Source organism: Alosa sapidissima, chromosome 6 (assembly GCF_018492685.1).
Source record: "Alosa sapidissima isolate fAloSap1 chromosome 6, fAloSap1.pri, whole genome shotgun sequence".
Classification (NCBI taxonomy): domain Eukaryota; kingdom Metazoa; phylum Chordata; class Actinopteri; order Clupeiformes; family Clupeidae; genus Alosa; species Alosa sapidissima.
Window position 1 is genome coordinate 1,995,568 of NC_055962.1, and position 13,192 is coordinate 2,008,759.

General features: G+C 42.3%; 1 protein-coding gene across 5 annotated transcripts in view; it reads right to left on the reverse strand.

Annotated features, from left to right (window-relative positions):
- Positions 1-5,826, reverse strand: part of angel2 (angel homolog 2 (Drosophila)) — a 44,457-nt gene extending 38,631 nt beyond the window's left edge. For 3 of the 5 annotated variants that reach the window (XM_042096326.1, XM_042096325.1, XM_042096324.1), the window contains exon 1: positions 5,228-5,826. In XM_042096326.1, coding sequence (XP_041952260.1) covers positions 5,228-5,570 — 343 coding nt within the window. In that variant the 5' untranslated portion in view covers positions 5,571-5,826. Of the gene's footprint in view, positions 1-217; positions 964-2,128; positions 2,383-5,227 lie in introns of those variants that run through there. The other 2 variants (XM_042096328.1, XM_042096327.1) reach the window with 2 other exon arrangements.
- Positions 5,827-13,192: the final 7,366 nt, after the last annotated feature.

Sequence of the window (13,192 nt, forward strand, 5' to 3'; positions counted from 1 at the left end):
CTAATTAGGCCACTCAGGCTGATAAATGGTTTGTGGAACTCATTGGAACTGTCTATATAAGTCTGTATAGGCCTACTTTAACCGTTCTTTACAAACCTATTCAAAGTGCCTGATTTTCCAATTATTTAATTACCTGTGTTATTAAGTTGGCATTGTCTGTAGGCTAGGCCTTTTTTAAATTTATACAGGCAACTATTGGAGTGCTATGATAGCCTACCCAGATACATGTCCTTGTAGATGATGCTTGAAATTTCCACTCTCAAAGCTGTTTTTATACTGTACTTAAATATCTAGTTATTGAAAGTGCCTGGTAAGCAGTGGCTTAGGAGCCGCCGCCATTAGCTCAGTTTTATTGCTATTTAGTTTGAGAAGATTAGAGGTCATCCAGTTTTTAAATTCTTGCAAACAATTGACAAGTGGTCCAGGTGGAAGCTGAGTTGAGGGTTTGGTGCTAATGTACAGTTAGGCGTCATCAACATAGCAGTGGAAGCTGAGACCGTGGTGACGTATAATTTGACCCAGGGGGAGAATGTATATGGTGAAGAGGAGAGGGCCGAGCACAGATCCCTGGGGATACCAGCGTTAACTGGGGCCAGGATGGAGTTAGCGCCCTTCAGCGTCCTCTTTCCTTTCATGAAAGAGCTGTGCCACTGAAGTCAATGAGCTCAGAGAGGCGGTTGAGGAGGATGGTGTGGGAAACTGTGTCAAAGGCTGCTGAGAGGTCAAGGAGGATGAGAATGGAGATGAGGCCTTTGTCGGCAGCAGTTAGAAGGTTGTTGGTGATTTTAATGAGGGCAGTCTCAGTACTGTGGTGGGTTCTGAAGCCAGACTGGAGGGGTTCAAAGAGCTCATGGTGGGATATGTGATGTTGGAGCTGGCCAGCCACTGCTCTTTCCAGGATTTTACTTTTTTTACAAACTCAATTTGCAAACTGCCAAAAAAGCTCACAGAAAAAGAAGAAGGGTTCACTGGCCTGCCTGAGTAACCTTCTTCTTCTTCTTCAATTATTTTTTTTGCAAGTTTGCAGTTTGCAAACGGAGTGCACCGCGAACTGGTTCGCCCTGTCCAGGTCCCCCTCCACAGAGCTGCTGTTCTTCTTCAGGCCAGTGATAACCTTCATGCAGTCCCATGTCTCCTTCAAGTTGTTTTCCTGCAGCTTCTGTTCCACCTTCTTTCTGTAATCCTCCTTCGCTTCCTTCAGCTTGAATTTGAGTTCCCCTTGCACGCGCCTCAGCTCTGCCATGTCCCCCTCTCTGAACGCCATCTTTTTCCTGTTGAGAAGGGTCTTGACATTGCTGGTTATCCAAGCCTTGTTGTTGGGAAAGCAGCGTACAGTTCTGGTGGGAACAACAATGTCCATGCAGAAGTTCAGGTAGTCAGTTGTGCACTGTGTGACCTCCTCCAAGTCCTCTCCATTCTGTAACACAATCCAGTCAGTACACTCGAAGCAGTCTCTCAGAGCCTCATCCACTTCGGGTGTCCACTTCCTGAAGGTGCGTGTGGGAACTGGTAGCCTCTGTACTTTGGGCTTGTACATTGGCTGGAGATGAATGAGGTTGTGGTCTGACTTTCCCAGTGGGGGGAGGGGGTTTGCACTGTATGCATCCCTCACGTTTGCATACATGAGGTCTATTGTCCTGTTTTTCCTTGTAGGGCAGTCAACATACTGGTAAAAATTTGTGAGTGTGGAGTCCAGTGTTATGTGATTGAAGTCGCCAGAGATCACAAAAAAGGCGTCAGTGTGTTGGGTTTGAAGCCTTGTGATTGTGGAGTGGATGATGTCACACGCTGTATCCGGAAAAGCTCGAGGTGGAACGTAAACACAGACAGCAATTGCGTGCGAGAACTCCCTCGGCATGTAGTACGGACGGAGACTAACCGCTAATAACTCCACATCCTTACAGCATACAGTCTCCTTTACTGTTACATGTCCGGGATTGCACCATCTATTGTTAATGTACAGCGCCAGTCCGCCTCCCTTCTTTTTGCCAGAAAGTTTACAGTTTCTGTCCAAACGAGCTCCACTGAAGCCAGGCAGCTCAACGTTAGAAGTGGGGATATGGCTTGTTAGCCACGTCTCCGTAAAGCATAACAAACTACATTCCCTGTACAACTTCTGGTTTCTTACCAGGGCATCCAGTTCGTCAGTCTTATTAGCCAGTGAGTTCACGTTTCCCATCACAATCGATGGAACTGAGGGCTTGTATCTCCACTTCTTCTCCCGACGCCTCGTCTTCACTTTTACTCCCGCTCTGCACCCCCGAAAGCACCACAGTTCCTCTGGAATGTTGTCGCGAACACAGCCAGCATTCCGTCGTAGTGCGATCAGCTGGTTCCTTGTGTACACAAGCTTGCTGTCGCTGGAGCGTTGTAATATGTCCGTATCCATAGGATAGAATAAAAACACTCCTCAAAGTGTGTAATCCAAAAAGTTGCGAAGTAAAAAGTAAACAAAAAGTAGACAAAAGACGTAGAAACAAACACTAAGACACGGAGCTGCTGAGTAGGCTGCCACACCTGACGGCGCCGGAACCGGAAATGTTTGATTTCACAGGTTATGAAAAACTATGCTAATAGTGATATTCACATGCCCATAATGAAGATTTGGCATAGCACCACCAACTGGCAAGAAAACAAATGGCTATTACACTGGTGGCACATGATCAATTTTGATGCACTTCTCCTAGGTGATTTATCAGAATCATGTCAAAATTATGTCAAAATGTTGAGATTGAATAGAGATGAGATTGTTGACATATGTCATGATGATGCAATGAATTTAAAATATCTTGCTAAATAAGCACAGTGTGTCTCAAAGTCACAATACATTGTATATAGGTCATGCCGACAGATTGCAGATCGCTTCCCTACAGACTGTGAAAACTTTGTTAATTTAGGGAAGATCATTTCATTTCTACTTTTTATCATCGTATGCTATTAATAAGTTCATCCATTTTAAAGTAGCGTGAGGCCTAGGCTACTGGAGGCGATATTTGAGCAATGTTTTTTTTGTGTGTGTGTCTTTCGCTGTCATGCCTCCGCGTGAAGTGAAAAAATGGATTTCTGAGCAATCGATGCAACCAATTCAGCACCTTCAGAGTGGACAGTGCCTTGTAGGCCTACGTCGGACGCAAGGAGTTTATTTCGAGCTTTATTTCGAAAGAAGACTCTTAAGGGACAGTTTGGGAACTATAAAGGTAAACAACTTGTAATGTTTACCTTTGGAGTCTTCGTAGCTCGCTAAGAGTGATGAGTGAGCCGAGAAACTGATGTTTTGTTTTAAGAGCAATCATGCAGCATTTCAATGCGTTATCTTATGGCAGGGGTGTCAAACTCATTCACAGGGGGCCAAAATTAAGAACTGGGAGTATGTCGCGGGCCAAGCGCAACATTTATTGAATAACCAATGTTTTTATTGAATTAAAACTATATACACACAAAAAAAATAGAATGCAGGCATTTCTGAATATAGCCTAATAGAAAAAATATATTGAATATCTGAATAGAAAAAATATATTGGCCTATTTTTGCAGGTGAACTATAAAAATTGTAAATAACATTTAACAATTATCAAAATTGTAATTGTAACTATTAACAGTTAACAAACTCTCCCTCTGAGAATGGCCGTGCTGTTTGCGCGATATCCTGTTCAACAGTAAAACTCGCTTTTGCAGCATCATCACTTGTAACTTGGCTTGGGTAGTCTGCCTTGAAAGCAGACTTGCTTTCAATTCTCCCACCTTCTGTAGCTTAAGCTTCGCATCCAGATCTTTGTATTTGTCTTCATGTTTAGTTTCGTAGTGCCGTTTTATGTTGTACTCTTTAGTGACAGCTACGGTGAATCCACATACCAAGCAAACGGGTTTGTCCTTGAATAATATGAACGTATAATCGTTTTCCCACCTATCTTGAAAGCTCCGATTATCAATCTTTCGCTTCGCTATTTTCGTTGATAGTTTGTCTGGTTGCATGGATACGTGTTTTGTTTATGAACAGAAAAGGCGACATTAACGATGCAACGCATTTTGGGATTTGAAGTGTTATCGATGTACAGTATGTAGCAACTCATGCGCTGAATAGAATAGCGTGCTGGGCCAGCTCTAATGCGGATGCGCTGAAGATAATACTGTCGGGCCAGCTCAGATATGGATGCGTTGTTTAAACTACGCAGCAGGCCACTTCTAATACAGATTGAATAATGACCTCGCGGGCCACAAATAAGCAGCCCGCGGGCCTGAGTTTGACATCCCTGTCTTATGGCTAATGTATATGAGAAATCCCATAGAGATGCTAATAAAGGTGATGATACACGGGGCAACTTTTAAGGCAATGTTGACAAGGCAATGTTGACGAGAAATACTTTCTCATTGAGGTTGGGCAACTATTTTGTATCTGAACACTTTGGATATACACGGGGCAACTTTTAGGGCAATATTGCCGGGAAATGTTGCCAGCCACAGGCAAAAGGTGAGACACACAGCAACTAATCAGGGCAACACACAACTGGCAACAACCAATCAGATGAGAGAAATCTATTACTAAAAAACAGTCTCTGGCTAAAATATGTGTTTTTTTTTAGCTAAAAACATCTGCTAATACATTTTAACTTATACTTAAAAAATGCTGAAGCCAAGACAAGAGTGACAGCCGCAAATGTCTCAGTGTCCATGTCTGCTGTGTCTGCCTCCTTGGCGACAGATTTCTCTCATCTGATTGGTTGTTGCCAGTTGTGTGTTGCCCTGATTAGTTGCTGTGTGTCTCACCTGGTTGCCTGTGGCTGGCAACATTTCCCGGCAATATTGCCCTAAAAGTTGCCCTATGTATCATCACCTTAACGGTTAGCATAATCGGGTTACATAATTACAATTTACTACTAAAATACTGTAAGGCTAATGTTTTTCTCTCCATATAATAGCCTAAGTAGCCGCACAAAATAAACATAGGCGTGCGTGTGACAGTGGATGAAGGTGCATTTAGGCTACCTCCACCTACAGTGGTTACTGTGAACGTGCAACAATTTGCTGCCAATGTTGGCGATTTGACAAGCTTATTTTTTATGCCAGTCAAAGACATGTTAATCTCTCAAAGTTGGAAAGTCATTCAAAGTAGGAAATAAGTAGACTAGTAAATGTGTTTGCTTTTATTGAAATTTGCTGTTTAGAACGCACGGATCCTATCCTTATCCCATAATTATGAACTGGCTCTAAAGAACATTTTAAAAACCTGCCTGAAGAATTGTGACACTGATTGTTGATGTTTGTTGAAGGTGTCTGCTGATACATCTGACGATGGTTCCATAAATAACTTCTTTTAGCAGGAGGATCTTCAGAAGTCTCTTCAGGATCGCTAGAATTATTCTTCAGACTCCTGGAGAAGCAATACGTCCGGAGAAAGTCTGTAAGGAATCTCTGAGTGACTCTGTCCAATGTGCGTTGATAGCGTCGCGAAGCTTCAGCTTTTTGAGTGAAGGAAACGCTGCGAGAAAACCGTGTCCAAAGTTTGGACTGGCAATTGTTCCTCCAACAACGGGTATGCCACTGGAGGTGTACACAGGAGCCCAGGGAGGTCATTGATAGTCCAACGCGAAAATATCAATAGATAACGTTACACGGCAAAGCTAGACAGCACTTTTCCTAGCAGGGTGAACCTAGCGAAAGTAAAAGTATAGGGCTGCATCCGAATATTCATATACGTCGATTAAGAGCGTAGCCTAGCTACTCATTCAGTATTATGTACCTATGTGAGCGAGTAGCAGAGAGGGAAGTAGTACTTCTACTACTACTACTACTGTCTATGGTAAGCACACAGACGTAGGCAGCCATCTTGCCTTCTTCTTTTCTTTAGTTTATTGGCAGATTGCATCGTTCAATTGTTTCATACCGCCACCTATAGGCAAGTCAATCTAGCCCAAAAAGACAAAAAATTTGCAACAGAAATTACTCATAGTTTTAATTGGTCCTAATACCCTCCTGAATCATACTAAAAGTCTACCGCCGTAGATGGAAGGCCAAAATTATTTTCTATTAGTACCTATGAAACGTCTCCAGCAAAGATTCTAGAACAGAGCTCTGTTCTAGAATCTTTGGTCTCCAGTTGATAGTGACATCATACCAATGAAAAAATCCATTACAAGTTTTTGAGATTTTATTTGTATGCAAATTAGGCATTTATTCATAAAATGTACCATCATTTGCATATTACAAAACACACAATCTGAAATTTGGATGAAGCCAGATTAAAAATGTATGCCTATTGTTTTATTCTTGACACATTAACAAAAACACAAAATTAAAGAAGACTTTGGCTATGAAAATACTAGAAAATACTATTTAGATACTATTTAGAGTCAGATGTTTTTGGTATAAAATGTAGAAAATATCAGGCTATTGAAAATATATCAACATAACTCCTCCCTAATCAAACACAAAATATAGATAGGAAGAAATCTCTAATGAATAGTATGTAGGTGTTACTGAATAGAAAATGTAGGTGTTACACTGAAGTGAATAATTCTCCTCCACAGTGTACGGAATCCTAATATTGAGAAAACCCCCTTTAAAGATTATAGTGAAAGGAAATAATTTTTTCAGCGGAAACTACTATTAACAGACAAGTCAATAGACAACACATACCCAAAAGCACACCTCAAGAGACATATGTAGAAGAGAAAGCACAGTAGGCACTTTAATATACAAAATATATAGGAGGTAGGCCATACAACTTTTTCCCCTTCCAGGCTTACAGTTTTAGAAACAAACAAAACCATCAACTATGTTTATGTAAACAAATAAAGAGAAGGAAATTAGACCATAATCAAAAGAGAAAATAACCATTGTTATCCACTGTGGCACAGCCGTAAAATCCACATAGATTTGACTCTGTGGCAACAAAAAAAAACTTCAATCCATGTTCTCATCTACGTTTGACGACATATTTACACATAAGCCACATTCGCAAGTGTCCCATCCATTCTTGAACTTATCAGAGTGTACCATCAAGTTCAAGAATGGATGGGAAACTTGCTACCACCAGAGGAATAGGGCTGGAAGATCCAAGATTTATGCCTCATTCCTGTCCATACTGACCAGGACCCTGAACCTCAATCTTTGTTCGAGCTTGTGCGCTGCAAGTGCAAGTCTGGTTGCAGCACAATGCGCTGCAATTGCAGTCGACAATGCCTCTACTGCTCCCTAGCTTGCACAGAGTGCAGAGACGTATGTGCAAATATGTCAGCAAACTTGAAAACATGGATTGAACATTTTTTGTTGTTGCCACAGAGTCAAATCTATAAGTGGATTTTACGGCCATGCCACAGTAATAATAATAATAATAATAATAATAATAATAATAATAATCTTTATTTGTATAGCGCCTTCATACACAGAACGCAGCTCAAAGTGCTTTACAGTTGGCACATGTAACACAATAATAAAGAAGAGTGAGTCATAATCAGTCATTCCTCTTCGTTGCTGTGGCCGTTTATGATCCAGTCAGCAACATATCAGAAATATACTGTAGATATATGCTGGGCTTATTTCAGGGGATATGACGGATTACAAAGCAGCATCTTATAGTTTACGTAGAGCTATTAAAGATGCTAAGCGGCGCTATAGAGACAGAGTTGAAGCTGATTTCTTGGAGGGTGATCCAGCACGAGTGTGGAAAGGACTCCGAACCATCACTGGCTTTGAAAGAAAGTCCCCTCCTATGATGAATGTGAGTAAAGCCCTCCCTGATGAACTTAATGCTTTTTATGCTCGCTTTGACATGAAAAACACTGACTATATTGGACTAGCTGCAGCATGTGAAGCAAATGAGGATGCACCTTTCTGTGTCTCTGAGGTCGATGTGAGCAATGCCTTTAGGAGGGTTAATTGTAGAAAAGCTGCTGGACCGGATGGAATTTCTAACAGGGTTTTGAAATCCTGCGCTGCTCAGTTAGCTCCTGTGTTCACTTATATCTTTAACACATCATTGGCTCAAGAGACAGTTCCTACTTGCCTCAAGCAGTCTGTTATTGTTCCAGTACCGAAAAATAAAAGTCCATCATGTCTGAATGACTACCGCCCAGTAGCCCTGACGTCTACAGTGATGAAGTGTTTTGAGAAGCTTGTGAAAAACATTATATGCTCATCCCTCCCTGCCTCCTTCGACCCCCTCCAATTTGCTTACAGAGCCAACAGGTCTACAGAGGATGCCATCTCAAACCTCATGCACACCACCTTAACTCACCTGGAGGAGGGGAATGGGAATTATGTGAGGATGCTGTTCATTGACTTTAGTTCAGCATTCAACACGATAGTACCTCTCACCTTGGTCACAAAGATGAAGGCCTTAGGACTAAACACCACCCTGTGTCACTGGATATTTGACTTCCTCACCAACCGTTCACAAGTGGTTAGAGTGGGGGGTCTGACATCTGACTCATTAACCATCAGCACTGGTGCTCCCCAAGGCTGTGTTTTGAGTCCACTGCTGTACAACATCTACACACATGACTGCAAAGCCAACAGTAGTCATACCTCCATCATCAAGTTTGCAGATGACACAGTGATCTTGGGCCTGATTAGTAACAACAATGAACAGCTCTACTTGGATCAGGTTGATGAGGTGGCACAGTGGTGTCAATCTAACAGCTTGACACTGAATATCAATAAAACCAAGGAAATGGTAGTGGATTACAGAAGGCAGCAGCAGAACTACAGTTACACCCCACTAATGATCAGCGGGCAACCTGTAGAGAGAGTCACAAGTTTTAAATACCTTGGTGTCCACATTACTGAAGACCTAACATGGACTGTTAACACTCAATATGTTCTGAAGAAGTCCAGACAACGACTCTACTTCCTTCGTCAGCTAAGGAAATTCAAAGTTTCTACATCCATCATGAAGGCCTTCTACACTTCAGCGGTTGAGAGTGTTCTAACTGGTAGCATCATCACCTGGTATGGGAACTCCACAGTTAGAGATTGTAGTACTCTGCAGAGAGTAGTGCGCTCAGCTGAACGTACTATTAGAACTCAACTTCCTGCTCTACAAGATATCTATTCCAGAAGAGTACTCCTAAGAGCCCAAAAGATTCTGAAGGACTCTTCTCATCCTAACAATGGATTATTCCTACCGCTGAAATCAAGAAGACGCCTATGTAGTCACAAAGCCAGAACTGAGAGACTCAGGAGAAGTTTTTATCCCCAGGCCATCCGAACTCTGAACTCACACTATACTGACTTTGCACACATTCACTCTTCAGCACTCTCAAACATTTCCCAACTCTGAACTCACACTATACTGACTTTGCACTCATTCACTCCTCAGCACTCATGCCCCCCCCCCCCCCCCCCCCACACACACCTACAAGACTTTTAGCACTTTTACATCCCTCACCCTATGCTATAGACCTTTTATTATTTTCTTATTTCATCACACGTCAAAACACACACACACACACACACACACACACATATCTGACTTTCTCCAACTTTTGCACATCTCCATAGAACTTTTATTTATTATTTTTGATTTCTCCTCCATCTACCCATGTCCTTGATTGCCTAGCCTTTCTGCCCCCCCCCCCCCCCCACCCCCACCCCCATCCCCAACACCCCCACAAAAAACAAACACATTAACATCATCACTGTCATCACCTCACATACATACAGCACACTGCTTGCTACAGTAAGCCTCCTCTACTTGCTGCACACTGCCCCCCCCCCCCTACATACACAGCACATTGTCTTCAGGATCTTCTCCAACACACATCCTCTACATACTTACAGCACACTGCCCCCACCTACCCACACGCACACTACACACACACACACAGTCACTGCTACACTCCCCTCCCGCCCACACACACATCTTCATCACTCACATACATCATACATACAGTACTCTGCTTGCAATAGTAAGTCCCTTCACCATACTTGCAGTACATTGCCCCCCCCCCCCCTCTCCCCTACATACACAGCACATTATTTCATCAGGAAGCTTCTCCAACACACATCCCCAACATACTTACAGCACACTGTTGCCCCCCCCCCCCCCCTACATACACAGCACATTATTTCATCAGGAAGCTTCTCCAACACACATCCCCAACATACTTACAGCACACTGTTGCCCCCCCCCCCCATACACAGCACATTGTCTCATGAGGAAGCTTCTCCAACACACATATTGCACACTGCCCTCTCCCCACATACACAGCACACTATCACATCTCCCCTGTCATCCCCCCAACACACACACCAAGACCCCTGGCAGTTGGGTTAGCCCCTTGAGCCGTGGATCTGCCCAAGGTTTCTTCCTTGGTAAGGGAGTTTTTCCTTGCCCCTGTTGCTCTTGGGTGCTCCTTGTTGGTGCCCCCCCCCCCCCCCCCCCCCCCCTCCCCCAACACACACACCAAGACCCCTGGCAGTTGGGTTAGCCCCTTGAGCCGTGGATCTGCCCAAGGTTTCTTCCTTGGTAAGGGAGTTTTTCCTTGCCCCTGTTGCTCTTGGGTGCTCCTTGTTGGTGCCCCCCCCCCCCCCCCTCCCCCTCCCCCCCAATTCCTATCCTCCCTCACCTTTCTTATGCAGCCCTTGCCACTTAATCTACTAAACCCCTCTTCTACTGCACTTTTTACCCCCCCCCCCCCCACTTTGCACAAATAGGCTGACACCAGACATAATTTCACTGCATTTCTTACTTCCAGTAACTATATGCATGTGACAATAAACTTCCTTGTATCCTTGATAAGAACACAATGTAACCCAACGCATATAACACAATAATAGAGAAGAATCAGTCATTCCTCTTCGTTGCTATGGCCATTTATGATCCAATCCGCAACATATCAGAAATACTTAGTAGTATATATATAGGCTTTGCTAACAAATGCTTAGGCCCTGTTTATGCGGACTCTATAAGCGGTTAGCCTTAGTATGATCTTAGTATGTGTTGTGATTGTATGACTTCACGTACAGACGTTTAAGAAACACAATGGATAACAATAGCTATTTTCTCTTTTGATAATTTCCTGCTCTTTATTTGTTTACATAAACATAGTTGGTGGTTTTCTTTGTTGCTAATACTGTAAGCTTGGAAGCAAAAGTGTTATGGCCTACCTCCTATTTTGTATATTAAAGTGCCTACTGGGCTCAAGTGTCTCTTGAGTTGTGGTTTTGGGTATGTATTGTCTATTTACAGATTTCAATATCAATGACTTGTCTGTTAATAGTGGTTTCCGCTGAAAAATGTATTCCCTTTTACTATAATCTTTAAAGGGTGTTTTCTCAAAATTATGTTTCCGTACACTGTGGAGGAGAAATATCCACTTCATTAGAGATTTCTTCTTATCTATATGTTGTGTTTGAGAAGGGAGGAGTAATGTTGATATATTTTCAATAGCCTGATATTTTCTACATTTTATACCAAAAACATCTGATTCTAAATAGCATTTTCTATGGGATGATAGAGAAACATAGCCACAGTTCCACCCTTCTTTAACTCATTGAATGCCAAGCTGTTTTCGGAAGCTTTGTCCTAGAGTGCCAGCAATCTAGACCATTGTTGATGATTTTTGTACAGACACAGCATATTCTGTGTTATAGCTATGAACACATACAATGGCTCGTTTAAAAGGTGGGACTTTAAGCTCTCAGTGGGTGCAAACTGTGTATTTCTACACGCCTCTGTTACTGATAAATCCCAAGCTAAACGGTGGCTAGTTTTCATCAATATCTCTTTTTTTTCCGAAATGGAGATAAAACGTCTTTCATGAAATATGAAATGTTGCCTGTAAACTTTCCGGGAAGTGATCAGCGAGACCTGGCGAGATTGCCACCTAGTGATAGACCCACGAAAATGGCCTGGTTTTGACCTGACGTGCATGCGTCACTGATTCGACCCAAAGCGGCAACCGAGTTATGATAAAATGTCCAGTTAAAATGTTCAGATTGTGCGTTTTCATGAGTTTTCTATCGTCATATATTTCATTTCCATTCATCACAGAGTTCCCAAAATCACATATAAGGTGTGTTAGAGTGTCTAGTTTCGTAATTAAAAAAAAAAAGCTAAAAACGTAATATTACGTTTTAGGCACTCAATGAGTTAATTTTGTCTTTTTGTTAATGTGTCAAGAATGAAACAATACATTTTTAATCTGGCTTCGTCCAAATTTCAGATTGTGTGTTTTGTAATATGCAAATTATGGTAGGCTACATTTTATGAATACATGCCTAATTTGCATATAGCCTATAAACATAAAATCTCAAAAACTTGTAATGCATTTTTTTCTTTGGTATGATGTCACTAATCAACTGAAGAAGTTTTATAGTGATAGCTATTAATTGAAAATGTTCCTCTATTCTCCTCAATTGATTTACAGCAGGGGTGGGCAAACTTTTTGGCTCAAGGGCCACATTGGGGTTTTTGAAAATTGGCCGGTGGGCCGCTATGAATCATTTCTGTTGCAAATGTTTTGTCTTTTTGGGCTAGATTGATTGGCCTAGTAGGCCTACAGGAGAGGGTGTAAAGGGCATGGTCAGTCCTGCATTTAATTGATTCTAATGGATGTCTTTTAAAATGAGAGCTTCGTCAGCTGGCAGTAGGCTACTTTGTCGGCAGTCATGAGAAGTTCGCTTGCTAACAGAACATAAATATGCTGCCCAGAAACCTCGTGAATAGTTCTGATTTTTTTTTTTACTACACTAACGAGGTTGAAATATAGCCTAGGACGACGGAGTATTAGGGCCACACATGAAGAAAAAAATATTTTTGCCATTAAACTCATAATTTTTAAACTCGACATTTCGAGAATAAAGTTGAAATGTCATGTCGACTTTAATCTCGACGTATCGACTTTAAAGGAGACCCGGTGCCAGACACAAATTCACGGACGGGCATCCCAGATAGCAAACATACACTGGGACGGAACTGGGCCACACCTACCACAACGTCCGGCACGGATCTGCATAATGGACCTGATCCGGCATCCAAACGCACATCGGTCCAAAATTGGTCTGGATCCGTTTGACGGATCTGGTACCAATAAGGGCTAAGACTGGCCCAGTTCCGTATGGTAGTCTGTGTTACTGACGTGTTCCAGATCTGTTTATCAGATGCAATACGGGTCCGCTTATTGTGTGTGGTACGGACCCGTTTATCAGACATCAGCCGGCTTTATTTGACATGTGAAATGTGATTGGTAATT